This window comes from Sphaeramia orbicularis, chromosome 22 (assembly GCF_902148855.1).
Source record: "Sphaeramia orbicularis chromosome 22, fSphaOr1.1, whole genome shotgun sequence".
NCBI lineage: Eukaryota > Metazoa > Chordata > Actinopteri > Kurtiformes > Apogonidae > Sphaeramia > Sphaeramia orbicularis.
The window spans coordinates 15,348,480-15,363,323 of NC_043978.1; the positions used below are offsets into that span (position 1 = coordinate 15,348,480).

The following is a 14,844-nucleotide window of genomic DNA, read 5'->3' on the forward strand; positions in this document are numbered from 1 at the left end:
TGTTTTTTTCATGCCTAAAGAGGAATAAAAACACTCAGGAAAAAAAATCTTGATTAAGGTTCTAATAATTCATGCATGAAAGGGTTAAAATGTAATGTCAATCATCACATGTAGCCTATTTAGTCATTAAAACATTGGTGTTTCAAAATGATGCAAAAATCATAAAAGAGCCAGTCTTTTGAACGGCTCCTGATTGAACGGCTCCCTTCAAAGAGCCAAAAGTCCCATCACTAATGGGTTGGTCTCTTTGTAAAAGTGGACCAAATACACATTGAGCAATACTCAGTGGGTATCTGCACAATTTGAGGATTGGTTTTGAAGGCCTATATAAAGGCCCAAAAAAGGCCACCATTGTTAGTCCAGTGAACGGCATCACGCCACGTCTATCACGTGAACAACGTCTCCGGGCACTGGGTATGGTGGAGGCCAGTTTGAGCTCCAGTGATAAAGCCAGGCGTATGTATGGGCTGTTCTAACCCACAATCAGAAACCTGGTTGAACGCCACAACACCACAGGCTCTGCTGACCATAGACCGCCTGCATCAAAGCAAACAGAGGCCATACCCGTTATTAACTGTTGTGACTTTGTGTTTGGCAGGTGCCATTTTCTTTTGTTAAGTTTTTTGTTTTGAAATTATTCTTGAAACTTTATATTTTTGTTTCTGTATGCCAATATCCTAAACAAATGATTCATGTGAAAAAATTCCAGTTTAGGGGTTCAAAATAAAAATTACGTCAAAAAATATAGTCTCAAAGTTTTCATTGACTGTGAGTGTATAATCAGGCATCTCTTAATAGGTAATTTTCCTCTAACCCTCCCTCCTTTCCTTCTTCTATTTCTTTCCTTCGGTCCTGCAGTTCCTGAGTTGAGAACCTCTTGACTGAGTAGGAGCGTCCTCCATGTGCAGCCGTCAGTTTGTTGATCCCCGACAGCAGCTCTTTCACCTGAGGAAAGCTCAGAGCGTTGTAAGACTTAGTGACGTTCAGGTCATAATACCTGCTCCCACATTTCTGAACCAGGTCCTGGAGGGTGGAGTGGGCCCCGGACACGTAGTCGTTGATACTCTGCGGCTTGAACCCGTGACAGTCAAAGCGGACAAACAGGACGACGGCGTGTTCTGTAAACTCTCGGCCAAAGACTTTCTGAAGCTGCCCCAGCATCTCGCTCTCCCCCTGGGTGAAGCGTCCCACCTGGAGGACCACCAGGAACACATGGGGTCCGGGGAGGGACAGAGCCAGGCAGTCTTTGACCAGGTCCAGGTTCTCCACCCCGTCCTCATCCCACAGCTCGGGGGTGTCCACCAGGGTGAGACGCTTCCCGGATGCAAACACCTCCTTTTTCTGGCAGGCTAAGGTGGGCCGAGGGGCTTGGTGGCCGGTGTCGTCAGCTGAGTATCGACTGGCTGCTCTGTTCAGGATGAGGTTCAGAGCAGAAGACTTTCCACTGCCTGACAGGCCCAGCAGGACCACTGACATCCTCTGAGAGTCATCATCTGAAATGACAGAACCCAAAGAGACAAGACACACAGCTGGAGAACATCTTTATAAAGACATCGAAAATGACAAGGCACTAGGTTCTGGACTCACATCCTTTATACGCTGTTGACCATGAAGTTAGAATCAGTTTAGTTTTAGATACATTCCTCTGTTTTAGTCTTATTTAAACACGTTTAACAAGGTACAGTGATTACATACTGAGTATCAGTTATGATAAGTTAAGTTAAGATTAAATGAGATAAGCTAAAAAATAAGGTAAGATAAGATAAGATAAGATAAGATAAGATAAGATAAGATAAGATAAGATAAGATAAGATAAGATTAAATGAGATAAGCTAAAAAATAAGGTAAGATAAGATAAGATAAGATAAGATAAGATAAGATAAGATAAGATAAGATAAGATAAGATAAGATTAAATGAGATAAGCTAAAATAAAGTAAGGTAAGATAAAATAAGATGAGATAAGACAAGGTAAGATAAGGTAAGTTAAGGTAAGATAAGATAAGATAAGATAAGATAAGATAAGATAAGATAAGATAAGATAAGATAAGATAAGATAAGATAAGATAAGATAAGATTAAATGAGATAAGCTAAAATAAGGTAAGGTAAGATAAAATAAGATGAGATAAGACAAGGTAAGATAAGGTAAGTTAAAGTAAGATAAGTTAAGATAAGATAAGATAAGATAAGATAAGATAAGATAAGATAAGATAAGATAAGATAAGATAAGATAAAGCAACTTAACATAAGTTAAGACAATATAAATTAAGATTAAATGAGATAAGATAAAATAAGGTAAGGTAAGATAAAATAAGATAAGACGAGGTAAGATAAGGTAAGTTAAGGTAAGATAAGTTAAGATTTATCTTATCTTAACTTATCTTAATTTATAAGATAAGATAAGATAAGATAAGATAAGATAAGATAAGATAAGATAAGATAAGATAAGGTTAAATGAGATAAGCTAAAATAAGGTAAGGTAAGATAAAATAATATAAGGTCAGATAAGGTAAGATAAGATAAGATAAGATCAGATAAGATAAGGTTAAATGAGATAAGCTAAAATAAGGTAAGATAAAAAAAAAAAAAGCTAAGATAAGACAAGATAAGATAAGATAAGATAAGATAAGATAAGATAAGATAAGATAAGATAAGATAAGATAAGATTTATCCCACCATGGGGAAATTTCACAGTTGGCAGCAATAACATTACAACAAGCAAGTGAAGAGAAACGACAGGTAGAAATATGACAAATGAGTGAAAAATAAAAATATAAACAGAAAAAAATAATTTAAAAATGTGTATAAAAAATTCATATTTATATAACTTAGAATTAAATATTTTTACATCTATTAATCTATTTACATTTAGACTTTATCAATCAAGAATAAATCATATCGTCATAGTCATTTTATAAGAACAGGAAAAAATATTTTATTCCAACTTTATGAGCAACAGTGTGTGTGTGTGTGTGTGTGTGTGTGTGTGTGTGTGTGTGTGTGTGTGTGTGTGTGCATGCCTGTGTGTGTGTGTGCGTGTGTGTGTCTATACTGTATATACACTACTTTTTTAATAGGTATTGCCATTTTCTTGTAGTATTGTGTGAGCACATTCATTGTTGTACTGCTAAAGTTATATCTAATCTAATCTAATTTTATCTAATCTCTAAAATTTAAGTAAATGTGAAATTCATGCATTTATGAAAACAGTTTTATATTAGAACATGTTAATGTTTTATGACCACTGCTTTGCTGCATTATTATTATTATTTTTTTTTTTTTTTTTAACAGATACGACTGATGTTAATTCACATGTTACTTTACCACCTTCTAGTGGACGGTGCTGCATAAATGTGTCTTCTATTGCAAACTTTAAACTTCACACACACACACACACACACATACACACACACACACTCTTCGTGTATGTTACATATTATGTGTCGTCCGCTACTGTTGTGTGAAATGTTGGTTGTGTAAATACACTACAAACAAAAAGTTAAGGATATTTTTAATTTTGGGGCTATTTTTTTTTCAGCTGGGATTCTTGCACAGTGCTTTTTGTGTGTGTGTGTGTGTGTGTGTGTGTGTGTGTGTGTGTGTGTGTGTGTGTGTGTGTGTGTGTGTGTGTGTGAATTGAATTGAAACACATTTTTTTAATGACCAGACATAATTTTATTTACAAATGGCAAAAATGGCAAAAAAAAAAAAAAAAAAAAAAAAAAGCAAAAAAAAGAAGAAATATTATGGAAGTAAATCTGTCATTAGATTTTGAATTATAAAAGCCATTGAATTTCCAGTGCTCTTTTTTTTTTTTTTTTGCACTGAAATTAAGGATCTGAATTTTGTTTTGCACTAGATTTAAGTAACTGAATTTTTTTTGCACTAAAATTAAGTATCTGAGTTTTTTTTTTTCATTGAAATTAGGTATCTAAATTTTTTTTTTTGCACTAAATTTAAGTATCTGAAATTTTTTGCACTGAAATTAAGTATCTGAATTTTGTTTTGCACTAAATTTAAGTATCTGAATTTTTTTTTTTTTTTTTTTTTTTTTTGCATTGAAATTAAGTATCTGAATTTTTTTTTTTTTTGCACTAAATTTAAGTATCCGAATTTTTTTGCACTGAAATGAAGTATCTGATTTTTGGGGTTTTTTTGCACTAAATTTAAGTATCTCAATTTTTTTTTTTTTTTGCACTGAAATTAAATGTCAATTTTTATTTTTTTATTTATTTTTTTTTGCACTAAATTTAAGTATCTGAATTTTTTTTGGCACTGAAATTAAGTATCTGAATTGTTTGTCTCTGAATTCAACTTTGTTCATAAATTTAAAATTAAAACAATTTAGAAGCAAAAATTCAGGTGCAAAAAATTCAGATATTTAATTTCAGTGCAAAAAAAAAACTCAGGGCTAGAAATCCAATGGCTTTTATAATTCAAAATCTGATCACACAGATTTACTTCCATAAAATATCCTTAACTTTTTGTTTGTAGTGTATGTGTATGTGTCACTTTTTGCAAATAAAAAACCAAAAAAACCAACTTCATCTCAACAAATTCCAAGACTATGAAAGCAACCAAACAACACAAATTCTAATTAAGAGGACCAAGAGCTGCACCATGAGTGTTCTCACCATCAGCTGCGGTCATCTGGACTTGGACCAGGGCTCTGTGGCTCATCACGGCCTCCTCCAGACTCTCTCTCTTTGCTTCGTACTTGTTCTTCTCAGCTGCCTCCTTCCTTCTCTCCTCATTATGCTTGGTCCTCAGAGCCTCCATCTCCTTGGCCCTCCTCTCCTCATGCTCTAGAACCAGCTGCTTGAACATCCTCTCTTTCTCCTCTGCCTCTCGGACCTTCTCCTTCAGCATCTTCATGGCCGAGTCCTCTGTGCTCGTCTTCTTGGCTTCGTCCAACATGTTCTCAGTGTAACCGGTCGCGCTGACGTTTCCGGCCAGCATGAAGTCGACCATCTCGAACAGCGCAAGCAGAGTGTCGCCTGCGGCAGACGACCTGAGGCGACAGTATCGGCCATTGCAAATGTTGATTAACTCCAGCAGGGCGTCATCCAAGGTGTCGACCAGTTTACCGTCATCAAGAGAAAGAACCACCAAGTATTCAAGAGCCTCAGCTCCAAAGTGGCTCTTCAGGATTTCTATCAGTCGTTTATGCCACTTTGTGTAATTTCCACCTTGGATCAGCAGGAGAAATGTACTGATTCCTTCTGGACAAGACCTAAAACAGGCCTCTGATGCCTTGCAGATGTCCTCCTCTGTCATGTCTTGCTTTAAATCTGCATAGTGAAAGCTGATCGATCGAGCCTCTACTGCTATGTCACAGATTTGATTTGCTCCCTCTGAACTAAAGGATATCCGATCCTGCTTATCCCCGGTACTTTCCTCCAGCAGAGACTTCAGACAGGACCATTCTTCCACTGTGGAGATGACCACCATCATCTGCCTCATGTTAGTTATGCCGTCTGCAAAATAGCACAGTGACTAATGTTGAATACAATAAGAATACAAGTGAACATGATGAAGTCAGGTGTTGTTTTCATGGTTTTGCAATGGTTTACATAAAGACACAAGTGTCAAACATGCGGCCCAGGGGCCAAATCCGGCCCACCAAAGGGTCCAGTCCGGCCCGCAGGATGAATTTATGAAACGCAAAAATTACACTGAATATATTAACAGTCAATCCTTTTACTTTAGGGATCGTATAAAGCCCTACTTTAGTCTCAAGTGGGTCAGATCAGTAAAATACTACCATAAAAACCTACAAATAATGACAATTCAAAATTTTTCCTCTGTTTTAGTGTAAAAAAGTTAAATTACATGAAACTGTGTAAATTTACAAACTAGCCTTTCAAAAAAAATCTGAAAAACTGGAAATGTGTTAAGAGAAGTAAGTGGAATTTTACTAATATTCCACCATTTACTAAGATATTTTGTAAATTTCCAGATCCATTGTCATCGGTCAGTTGTAATGCACATTTACAAATGATAAGCAGAGGCAAAACAGAGTTAAAATTGTACTTATTTTTCTTAATAAATTTCAGTTTTTTCATGGTTGTTCATGTTTTTAAAAGGACAGTTTATAGATGTAAATGTTTCCATAATGTAACTTTACTTTTTTCACTATAAAACACATTGAAATGTTTGGAGTTGGCATTATTCATACATTATTATGTTATTAATTTACTGGTCCGGCCCACTTTAGATCATGTGGCCCCTGTACTGAAGTGAGTTTGACACCCCTGGTTTACATAAAGACACAGGTGTCAAACATGCGGCCCGGGGGCCAAATCCGGCCCACCAAAGGGTCCAGTCCGGCCCGAAGGATGAATTTACGAAATGCAAAAATTACACTGAATATATTAACAGTCAATCCTTTTACTTTAGGGATCGTATAAAGCCCTACTTTAGTCTCAAGTGGGTCAGATCAGTAAAAATACTACCATAAAAACCTACAAATAATGACAATTCAAAATTTTTCCTCTGTTTTAGTGTAAAAAAGTTAAATTACATGAAACTGTGTAAATTTACAAACTAGCCTTTCAAAAAAAATATGAAAAACTGAAAATGTGTTAAGAGAAGTAAGTGGAATTTTACTAATATTCCACCATTTACTAAAATATTTTGTAAATTTCCAGATTCATTGTCATCGGTCAGTTGTAATGCACATTTACAAATGATAAGCAGAGGCAAAACAGAGTTAAAATTGTACTTATTTTTCTTAATAAATTTCAGTTTTTTCATGGTTGTTCATGTTTTTAAAAGGACAGTTTATAGATGTAAACGTTTCCATAATGTAACTTTACTTTTTTCACTATAAAACACATTGAAATGTTTGGAGTTGGCATTATTTATACATTATTATGTTATTAATTTACTGGTCCGGCCCACTTCAGATCATGTGGCCCCTGTACTGAAGTGAGTTTGACACCCCTGGCTTACATAAAGACACAGGTGTCAAACATGCGGCCCAGGGGCCAAATCCGGCCCACCAAAGGGTCCAGTCCGGCCCGTAGGATGAATTTACGAAATGCAAAAATTACACTGAATATATTAACAGTCAATCCTTTTACTTTAGGGATCGTATAAAGCCCTACTTTAGTCTCAAGTGGATCAGATCAGTAAAATACTACCATAAAAACCTACAAATAATGACAATTCAAAATTTTTCCTCTGTTTTAGTGTAAAAAAGTTAAATTACATGAAACTGTGTAAATTTACAAACTAGCCTTTCAAAAAAAATATGAAAAACTGAAAATGTCCTCAGAGAAGTAAGTGCAATTTTACTCATATTCCACCATTTACTAAAATATTTTGTAAATTTCCAGATCCATTGTCATCGGTCAGTTGTAATGCACATTTACAAATGATAAGCAGAGGCAAAATAGAGTTAAAATTGTACTTATTTTTCTTAATAAATTTCAGTTTTTTCATGGTTGTTCATGTTTTTAAAAGGACAGTTTATAGATGTAAACGTTTCCATAATGTAACTTTACTTTTTTCACTATAAAACACATTGAAATGTTTGGAGTTGGCATTATTCATACATTATTATGTTATTAATTTACTGGTCCGGCCCACTTCAGATCATGTGGCCCCTGTACTGAAGTGAGTTTGACACCCCTGGTTTACATAAAGACACAGATGTCAAACATGCGGCCCGGGGGCCAAATCCGGCCCACCAAAGGGTCCAGTCCGGCCCGTAGGATGAATTTACGAAATGCAAAAATTACACTGAATATATTAACAGTCAATCCTTTTACTTTAGGGATCGTATAAAGCCCTACTTTAGTCTCAAGTGGGTCAGATCAGTAAAAATACTACCATAAAAACCTACAAATAATGACAATTCAAAATTTTTCCTCTGTTTTAGTGTAAAAAAGTTAAATTACATGAAACTGTGTAAATTTACAAACTAGCCTTTCAAAAAAAATATGAAAAACTGGAAATGTGTTAAGAGAAGTAAGTGGAATTTTACTAATATTCCACCATTTACTAAAATATTTTGTAAATTTCCAGATCCATTGTCATCGGTCAGTTGTAATGCACATTTACAAATGATAAGCAGAGGCAAAATAGAGTTAAAATTGCACTTATTTTTCTAAATAAATTTCAATTTTTTTATGGTTGTTCATGTTTTTAATAGGACAGTTTATAGATGTAAATGTTTCCATAATGTAACTTTACTTTTTTCACTATAAAACATATTGAAATGTTTGGAGTTGGCATTATTTATACATTATTATGATACTAATTTATTGTACCGGCTCACTTCAGATCATATTGGAAGGATGTGGCCTCTGAACTGAAGTGAGTTTGACACCCCTGGTTTACATAAAGACACAGATGTCAAACATGCGGCCCAGGGGCCAAATCCAGCCCGCCAAAGGGTCCAGTCCGGCCCGAAGGATGAATTTGTGAAATGCAAAATTTATACTGAATATATTAACAGTCAATCCTTTTACTTTAGGGATCGTATAAAGCCCTACTTTAGTCTCAAGTGGGTCAGATCAGTAAAAATACTACCATAAAAACCTACAAATAATGACAATTCAAAATTTTTCCTCTGTTTTAGTGTAAAAAAGTTAAATTACATGAAACTGTGTAAATTTACAAACTAGCCTTTCAAAAAAAATATGAAAAACTGAAAATGTCCTCAGAGAAGTAAGTGCAATTTTACTCATATTCCACCATTTACTAAAATATTTTGTAAATTTCCAGATCCATTGTCATCGGTCAGTTGTAATGCACATTTACAAATGATAAGCAGAGGCAAAACAGAGTTAAAATTGTACTTATTTTTCTTAATAAATTTCAGTTTTTTCATGGTTGTTCATGTTTTTAAAAGGACAGTTTATAGATGTAAATGTTTCCATAATGTAACTTTACTTTTTTCACTATAAAACACATTGAAATGTTTGGAGTCGGCATTATTTATACATTATTATGTTATTAATTTACTGGTCCGGCCCACTTCAGATCATGTGGCCCCTGTACTGAAGTGAGTTTGACACCCCTGGTTTACATAAAGACACAGATGTCAAACATGCGGCCCAGGGGCCAAATCCAGCCCGCCAAAGGGTCCAGTCCGGCCCGAAGGATGAATTTGTGAAATGCAAAATTTATACTGAATATATTAACAATCATTTTGGTTCAGGTTCCACATTTAGATCAATTCAATCTCAAGTGGGTCAGATCAGTAAAATACTATCATAATAATCTATAAATACTCACAACTCCAAATTTCTTTCTTTGTAAATGTAAATATTTTCATGTATTTACACTAAAACAATTTCACAAAAAATGCAAATAACCTGAACAAACATGAACAACCTGAAATGTTTTAAGAGAAGTAAGTACAATTGCAACAATATTCTGCCTGTTACTAAATGTTTTGTGTATTTGTAGACCTGCTATGAGCTGTAAATTATAATGAACATGTGAAAATGATAAACTGAAGCATAATATTGTTAAAATTACACTTATTTTTTGAGTTTGTTCATGTCATTCACATTATTTGAAAGGATAGTTTGTAGATGTAAACATTTTCATTGTTTAATTTAGCTTACTCTAAAACAGAACATTTTGGAGTTGACATTATTTCTATATTATTATGTTATTATTTTACTGGTTGGGCCCACTACAGATCAAATTTAGCTGAATGTGGCCCCTGAACTAAAATGCACCCCTGCATAAAGACATCATGTAAAACAGATCGAAGGACTTACTGTTGGACATGTCGTCTTCTGGTTCGTCTCAGGTAAGAACTAAAACTGGATATGCTGCCTCTGACACTATCATAATGAAGCTAAAAAGGAAGAAAACAAATTCTTCCTCAATACTTTTCATTTGTCACTCACAAGGAAGTGCATTCCACAACAAAACTGAGGATGGACAAACAAGTAGGACAATGCATCACCCTCGTGCTTTATGTCATGCATGACTACAACGAAAAGACATATTTAAAAAGACAACAAAACTATTTCACAGGGAGCTGCTGGTATTAGACAAACCAGAGGTGCTCCTGGAGAGGGCATGAACAATAGAAGAAAAAGACAAAAATCCAGGCACTCACTTGGTTAGAAAAATCAGAAAGTGTCAAAAGCCTTTACAGGCTGTGTATCACTTGATTTGTATTTGATGATTTGTAATGTGGATTACATTTTTATTGTTTTTACTTTAGTTTATTATTTCAGTTATATTGTATTTTTTATTCTCTTATTTTTTTTTGTTTTTGTGTATTGTTCACTTCGGGGGAGGTATTCATATAAGCCTTCTTTTTGGCTTCTAACCTCTCCTGCACAATTTTGTTACTTGTTTGAATGTTGTTGTTTTTTTTTCTATTGCTGTTTTTATTTTGTGCAATTAAATTAAATTAAATTAAATTAAATTAAATTAAATTAAATTAAATTAAATTAAATTAAATTAAATTAAAAAGCCTTTATTTCATGAGGGCCTGTATTAATTCTTTGGGGCTGGAGTTAAAAACACACCAGCGTGTGTCGACATGAACCTTCTTCAGGCTGTTGGATATAGAATAGAATAAGTTTATTGACATTGTACAATGGCTATACAACAAAACTGGGTAGAGCTTACCCTCTTCAGTGCCACAAAATAAAATGATGAATAATAATAAAATCAAAACATCCAATAAAAACAAACATCTAGAAAAAATGAACATCCAATAAAATCGGCGAATCACTAAAACATCCATTAAAATCCACAGTTAAGACCCTTTGCACACACATACACACATATGTTTGCTTTAAAAACTTTAACTGTAAAACATAGCAAATAAAATGTAATATCCTGGATTAAAATCTGTTTTTACAATATATTTTTCCGTAATGAATAAACAATTAAAATAAATTATATTCAGGAATCTTTGGCAGCAGCTTTATAAGGACAGCCCTGCAGGGGCTCATAAAATTGACACAAAGAATCATGGGCCGCCCCCTGCCCTCCCTGGAGGACACTGCAGACTCTCAGGGGCTCAGCAGGGCAAAGAAGATCCTCCATGACCCATCCCACCCTGGTCACAGCCTCTGTGACCTCCAGCAGAAGGTACAGGGTTTTGAGGCAACACACAAATAGACTCAGAAACACTTTTTAGCCCTGGGCCACTGGGCTGTTGAACAATAACATGTGTAATACATGAATGATGTGTGGGTGAGGGAGAGTTTAAAGGATTCCAATACACTGTGTTTTATTGTCTTTACACTGTGTGCTTTTATACTTATTGTTTTTAAATTTATTGCTATTTTAATTGTTGTACTTTGGTATGGGCATCCTGAACCAATTTCGTTGTAACATAGAGTACAATGACAACAAAGCCTATTCTATTCTATTCTATTCTATAAATACATTCTATTTTCCCCCTATGTTATAATCACACTGGTCTACAAGCAAATGCTCCCAGAATAAAATTAGTGAAACTTTACCAACTTTGGGTCACAAATAATAGACATTTTTATGTCAACTGTGCTTTTTTGCTATATCTGACAAAATACAGATTTGGGTCAAAATGTGAAATTCTATGTATTAATGCAAGAATGGGTTTGACTCAAAAGTAATGTTTGTCACTGATGCTGTTTGCATATTAGTATGCATCCACCTTTCAAATTTTTTTCTTCCATATAAATACATTAACCCATGCATATTTGTAATAAGACTCTACCATATAGCTGATTTCCAGTTCATGTTATCAAAATATGTAAGACTTGGAAGATTTTGATAATTAAAAAAAATATACAGGGTGGGGAAGCAAAATTTACAATATTTTGAGGCAGGGATTGAAAGACAGTGTATGACCAGTTAGTTTATTGAAAGTAATGAGAATTTATTTGCCACAAGAAAATTGACATAATAGAAAATGTTTTTATTCTATGTGTCCTCCTTCTTTCTCAGTAACTGCCTTCACACGCTTCCTGAAACTTGCGCAAGTGTTCCTCAAATATTCAGGTGACAACTTCTCCCATTCTTCTTTAATAGTATCTTCCAGACTTTCTCGTAATAGTTTTGCTCATAGTCATTCTCTTCTTTCCATTATAAACAGTCTTTATGGACACTCCAACTATTTTTGAAATCTCCTTTGGTGTGACGAGTGCATTCAGCAAATCACACCCTCTTTGACGTTTGCCTTCCTGATTACTCATATGGGCAAAAGTTTCTGAAAAGGTATGGATAATAGTGTTTGGTATGATTATGACATCAATATATGTTTGGTTTCAAAACAATTGACGTAGTGCCTGCTGAGAAAAAACAACTAAATGTTCATTGTAAATTTTGCTTCCCCACCCTGTATAACAAAATTGTAGACCACCATGATGTGTATTTGTGTTTTATTATTTCATTTTGGTCCGTTTGGTCAGACATTGTGTATTTACATTTGCAAATTTGCTGTTGTATTTTTGTTTACTTATTGTTTCTTGGGATATTAAAGCAAACTCCCAAAAATCCTCATGTGTTGCCTTCTATTGACATTTCCAGCTTCATTCTGTTGGATTGCTGACTTGTTTTCCCTTTGCACAATGAAGCTATTCTGCAAGACATCCTGTCATTGTTTCCGAGATTCATAATTGCTGAATGTGCACTGTGCACATAAAACCAAAACACATGCTGCACAGTTCAATATAGAGCCATGGGCCAAAATAGTGTTGGATCTGCACATTAGTAACAAACCAAAGAAAATCAGCAGGGAAGAACAGAAATTAAACACTAAAACACATAAACTCTAGCTAAATACATGCATTTCACCCATAAATGACACTGATATATTCCATGAACATAGTGTAATGCTGAATTTGTGCAGCTCTACTGTAAACACTGTAAATGGTGTTTCCCTCTCCATTGCTGGGGATTGCACCATCGCCCTGCTGCTGCTGTCAGAAAGCTCCAAAACAAGACGGTGCCAAAACGGAAAATAGGGGAGCTCCATTTTATGCATTTGGATTTGTAATTTATTCTACTCTTTATAGACTTACTCACTCGTGTTTAAAAAGCTATAAATACACAAATTAGGGTATTAATAGTAATAATTACAGAAATATATAAAATTTTTGCTTCAAAGTGAAATGAAGATACTCTCTACACCCCTATATTTATAGTGGTTCGCTCCGTTGCTACGCTATTCTGTGTGGACATTCTCCAGGGTGATGGAGAAGATGTAGCTAATTGTCGGGCCTGGAGATATAAAACGTTGCTCGGGTGAAAACGTTTACAGCTTGTGTTTACCGTGACCGCTTTAACAATGGCCGGTATAAGGAGAGTTAACGGAAAATACTCCGGTATCAACCCAGTCGTGAGGTAATGTTAACCCCGAGTTCTGTTTTCAACGATGTAGTGAACGGTTTAAGCTAGCCCGGCTAACGTTAGCATGAACAGCTGTATCCGTTATTTGTCAACGGTTAGCAAAGCAAATTTAACCGTTTAACGTTTACTTAGCTTTAAAAGCACCGTTAATGCGTTGTCTTTTTTAGTTACGTAGCCACTGTTACTTGTTTGACTGTTTCGCATGGATTTTTTTAAAATATATATATTTATTGGTGATTTTTCCAATTAGTAAACCCTGACATTTCTTGTTATATGTAGTTTTAAAGTCAGTGGTCGAAGTAATAACATTAACAAACTGAAAATACCACATTCTGCATTAAAAACCACAAGTAAAACTATGGTTTTAGCAAAAGGCACTCAATTTATGAAAAGTCAAAGTGGTGATTATTCAGTAAAATATTTCTTGTCAGTTATTATAATTCTTTTTTTTTTTTTTTTTGTTTTCCATTCATGTTATTGCTGCGTTCTTTAATTCAATTTCAATTTAACTTTATTTATAGAGCACATTTCATGCAAAAGGGACACTCAATGTGCTTCACATAAGGTATATCCCTCTAACACCCAGCAATGCCTTTTTGTCCTCTTTAGTGGACAAAAGTTTGACAGTTTTATTTAAAAAATGCTGTCCATTGCAAAGGACATTCCATTAAAAATTTATAAATAAATAAAAACAATTTTTAAAATGTATCTGAAAAAAACTGTTGCATTATAAAGTCTCCAATCAAGACAGTTGTTTAATGTAAAAAAGCTAAAAATTTCCAATTTCCTGGGTCTCAGGAGGATATAGCATAAAAAACATTAAAAAAAAAAAAAAAGACACACGGGGCTTTACAGAATTAGTTGGAAAAAGGAACAACAGTCAAATAAACAGTAAAAGAAGTCTGTGTTGCATTGTTGTTGATCTCATTTGAAGTACTTTGCAATGTTTTTTAGTTTAGTCTACAGGAATGCACAATAATCAATAAGATCACTCTATTTATATTCTGTCGCATATCTGTCAAAAGTCAATTTTTCATGAGTTCAGAAAATCTGGCCTGTTTTCATCTTTGTCGTGATGTATTTTCCATCAAATCCAATAATTTTAAGGGTTTTTTTTTTTAGCCTAAGGAGGGGAGGTTTAATTTCAGCCCATAAAGGAATCACTTCAGTTCATCACAAACATAAAATATCAATGCATCTGTAGATAATGTTGTTTTTCATTGGACAAAAAGGGGATGAAACTTTATTCTGAAAAGGAAATAAAATAGAAAAAAACTCAAGTATAGATACCTTAGATTTGCACTTAATTGGCATACTTAAGTAAATGTAGTTTCTTACATTAAACTGACTGCCTGTCCATCAGAGGATAGACTTTAAAGTTCTGTTGCTGGTCTATAAAGCTCTGAATGGTTTAGGACCAAAATACATCAGTGACCTCCTGACCCAGTTTGAACCTACCAGACCCCTCAGGTCATCTGGATCCAATCTTTTGTCAGTTCACAGAATCAGAACCAGACACGGA

The 14,844-nt window shown here is 34.5% G+C and overlaps 2 protein-coding genes across 3 annotated transcripts in view; one reads left to right on the forward strand and one right to left on the reverse strand.

Annotated features, from left to right (window-relative positions):
- Window positions 1-407: 407 nt before the first annotated feature.
- LOC115413272 (uncharacterized) lies at window positions 408-9,860 on the reverse strand. Its single transcript, XM_030126014.1, has 3 exons — window positions 9,740-9,860; window positions 4,634-5,476; window positions 408-1,493 (listed from the first exon to the last, which is right to left on the reverse strand). Exons 1-3 carry the CDS (start codon window positions 9,747-9,749, stop codon window positions 781-783), a joined length of 1,566 nt encoding a protein of 521 aa, XP_029981874.1. The 5' UTR covers window positions 9,750-9,860; the 3' UTR covers window positions 408-780.
- Window positions 9,861-13,149: 3,289 nt separating this feature from the next.
- Window positions 13,150-14,844, forward strand: part of dnaaf9 (dynein axonemal assembly factor 9) — a 49,714-nt gene continuing 48,019 nt past the window's right edge. For both annotated transcript variants that reach the window (XR_003934444.1, XM_030126011.1), the window contains exon 1: window positions 13,150-13,316. Coding sequence is in view for 1 of the 2 variants with exons in the window: in XM_030126011.1 (XP_029981871.1) it covers window positions 13,261-13,316 (56 nt within the window). In the remaining variant the exon portion in view is untranslated. The remainder of the gene's footprint in view (window positions 13,317-14,844) is intronic.

Coding starts and splice junctions, on each gene's coding strand:
- LOC115413272 (XM_030126014.1), bottom strand. Junction 1,494..4,633: donor CCAGATGACCGCAGCTGATG/GTGAGAACACTC, acceptor CTGTCATTTCAG/ATGATGACTCTCAGAGGATG.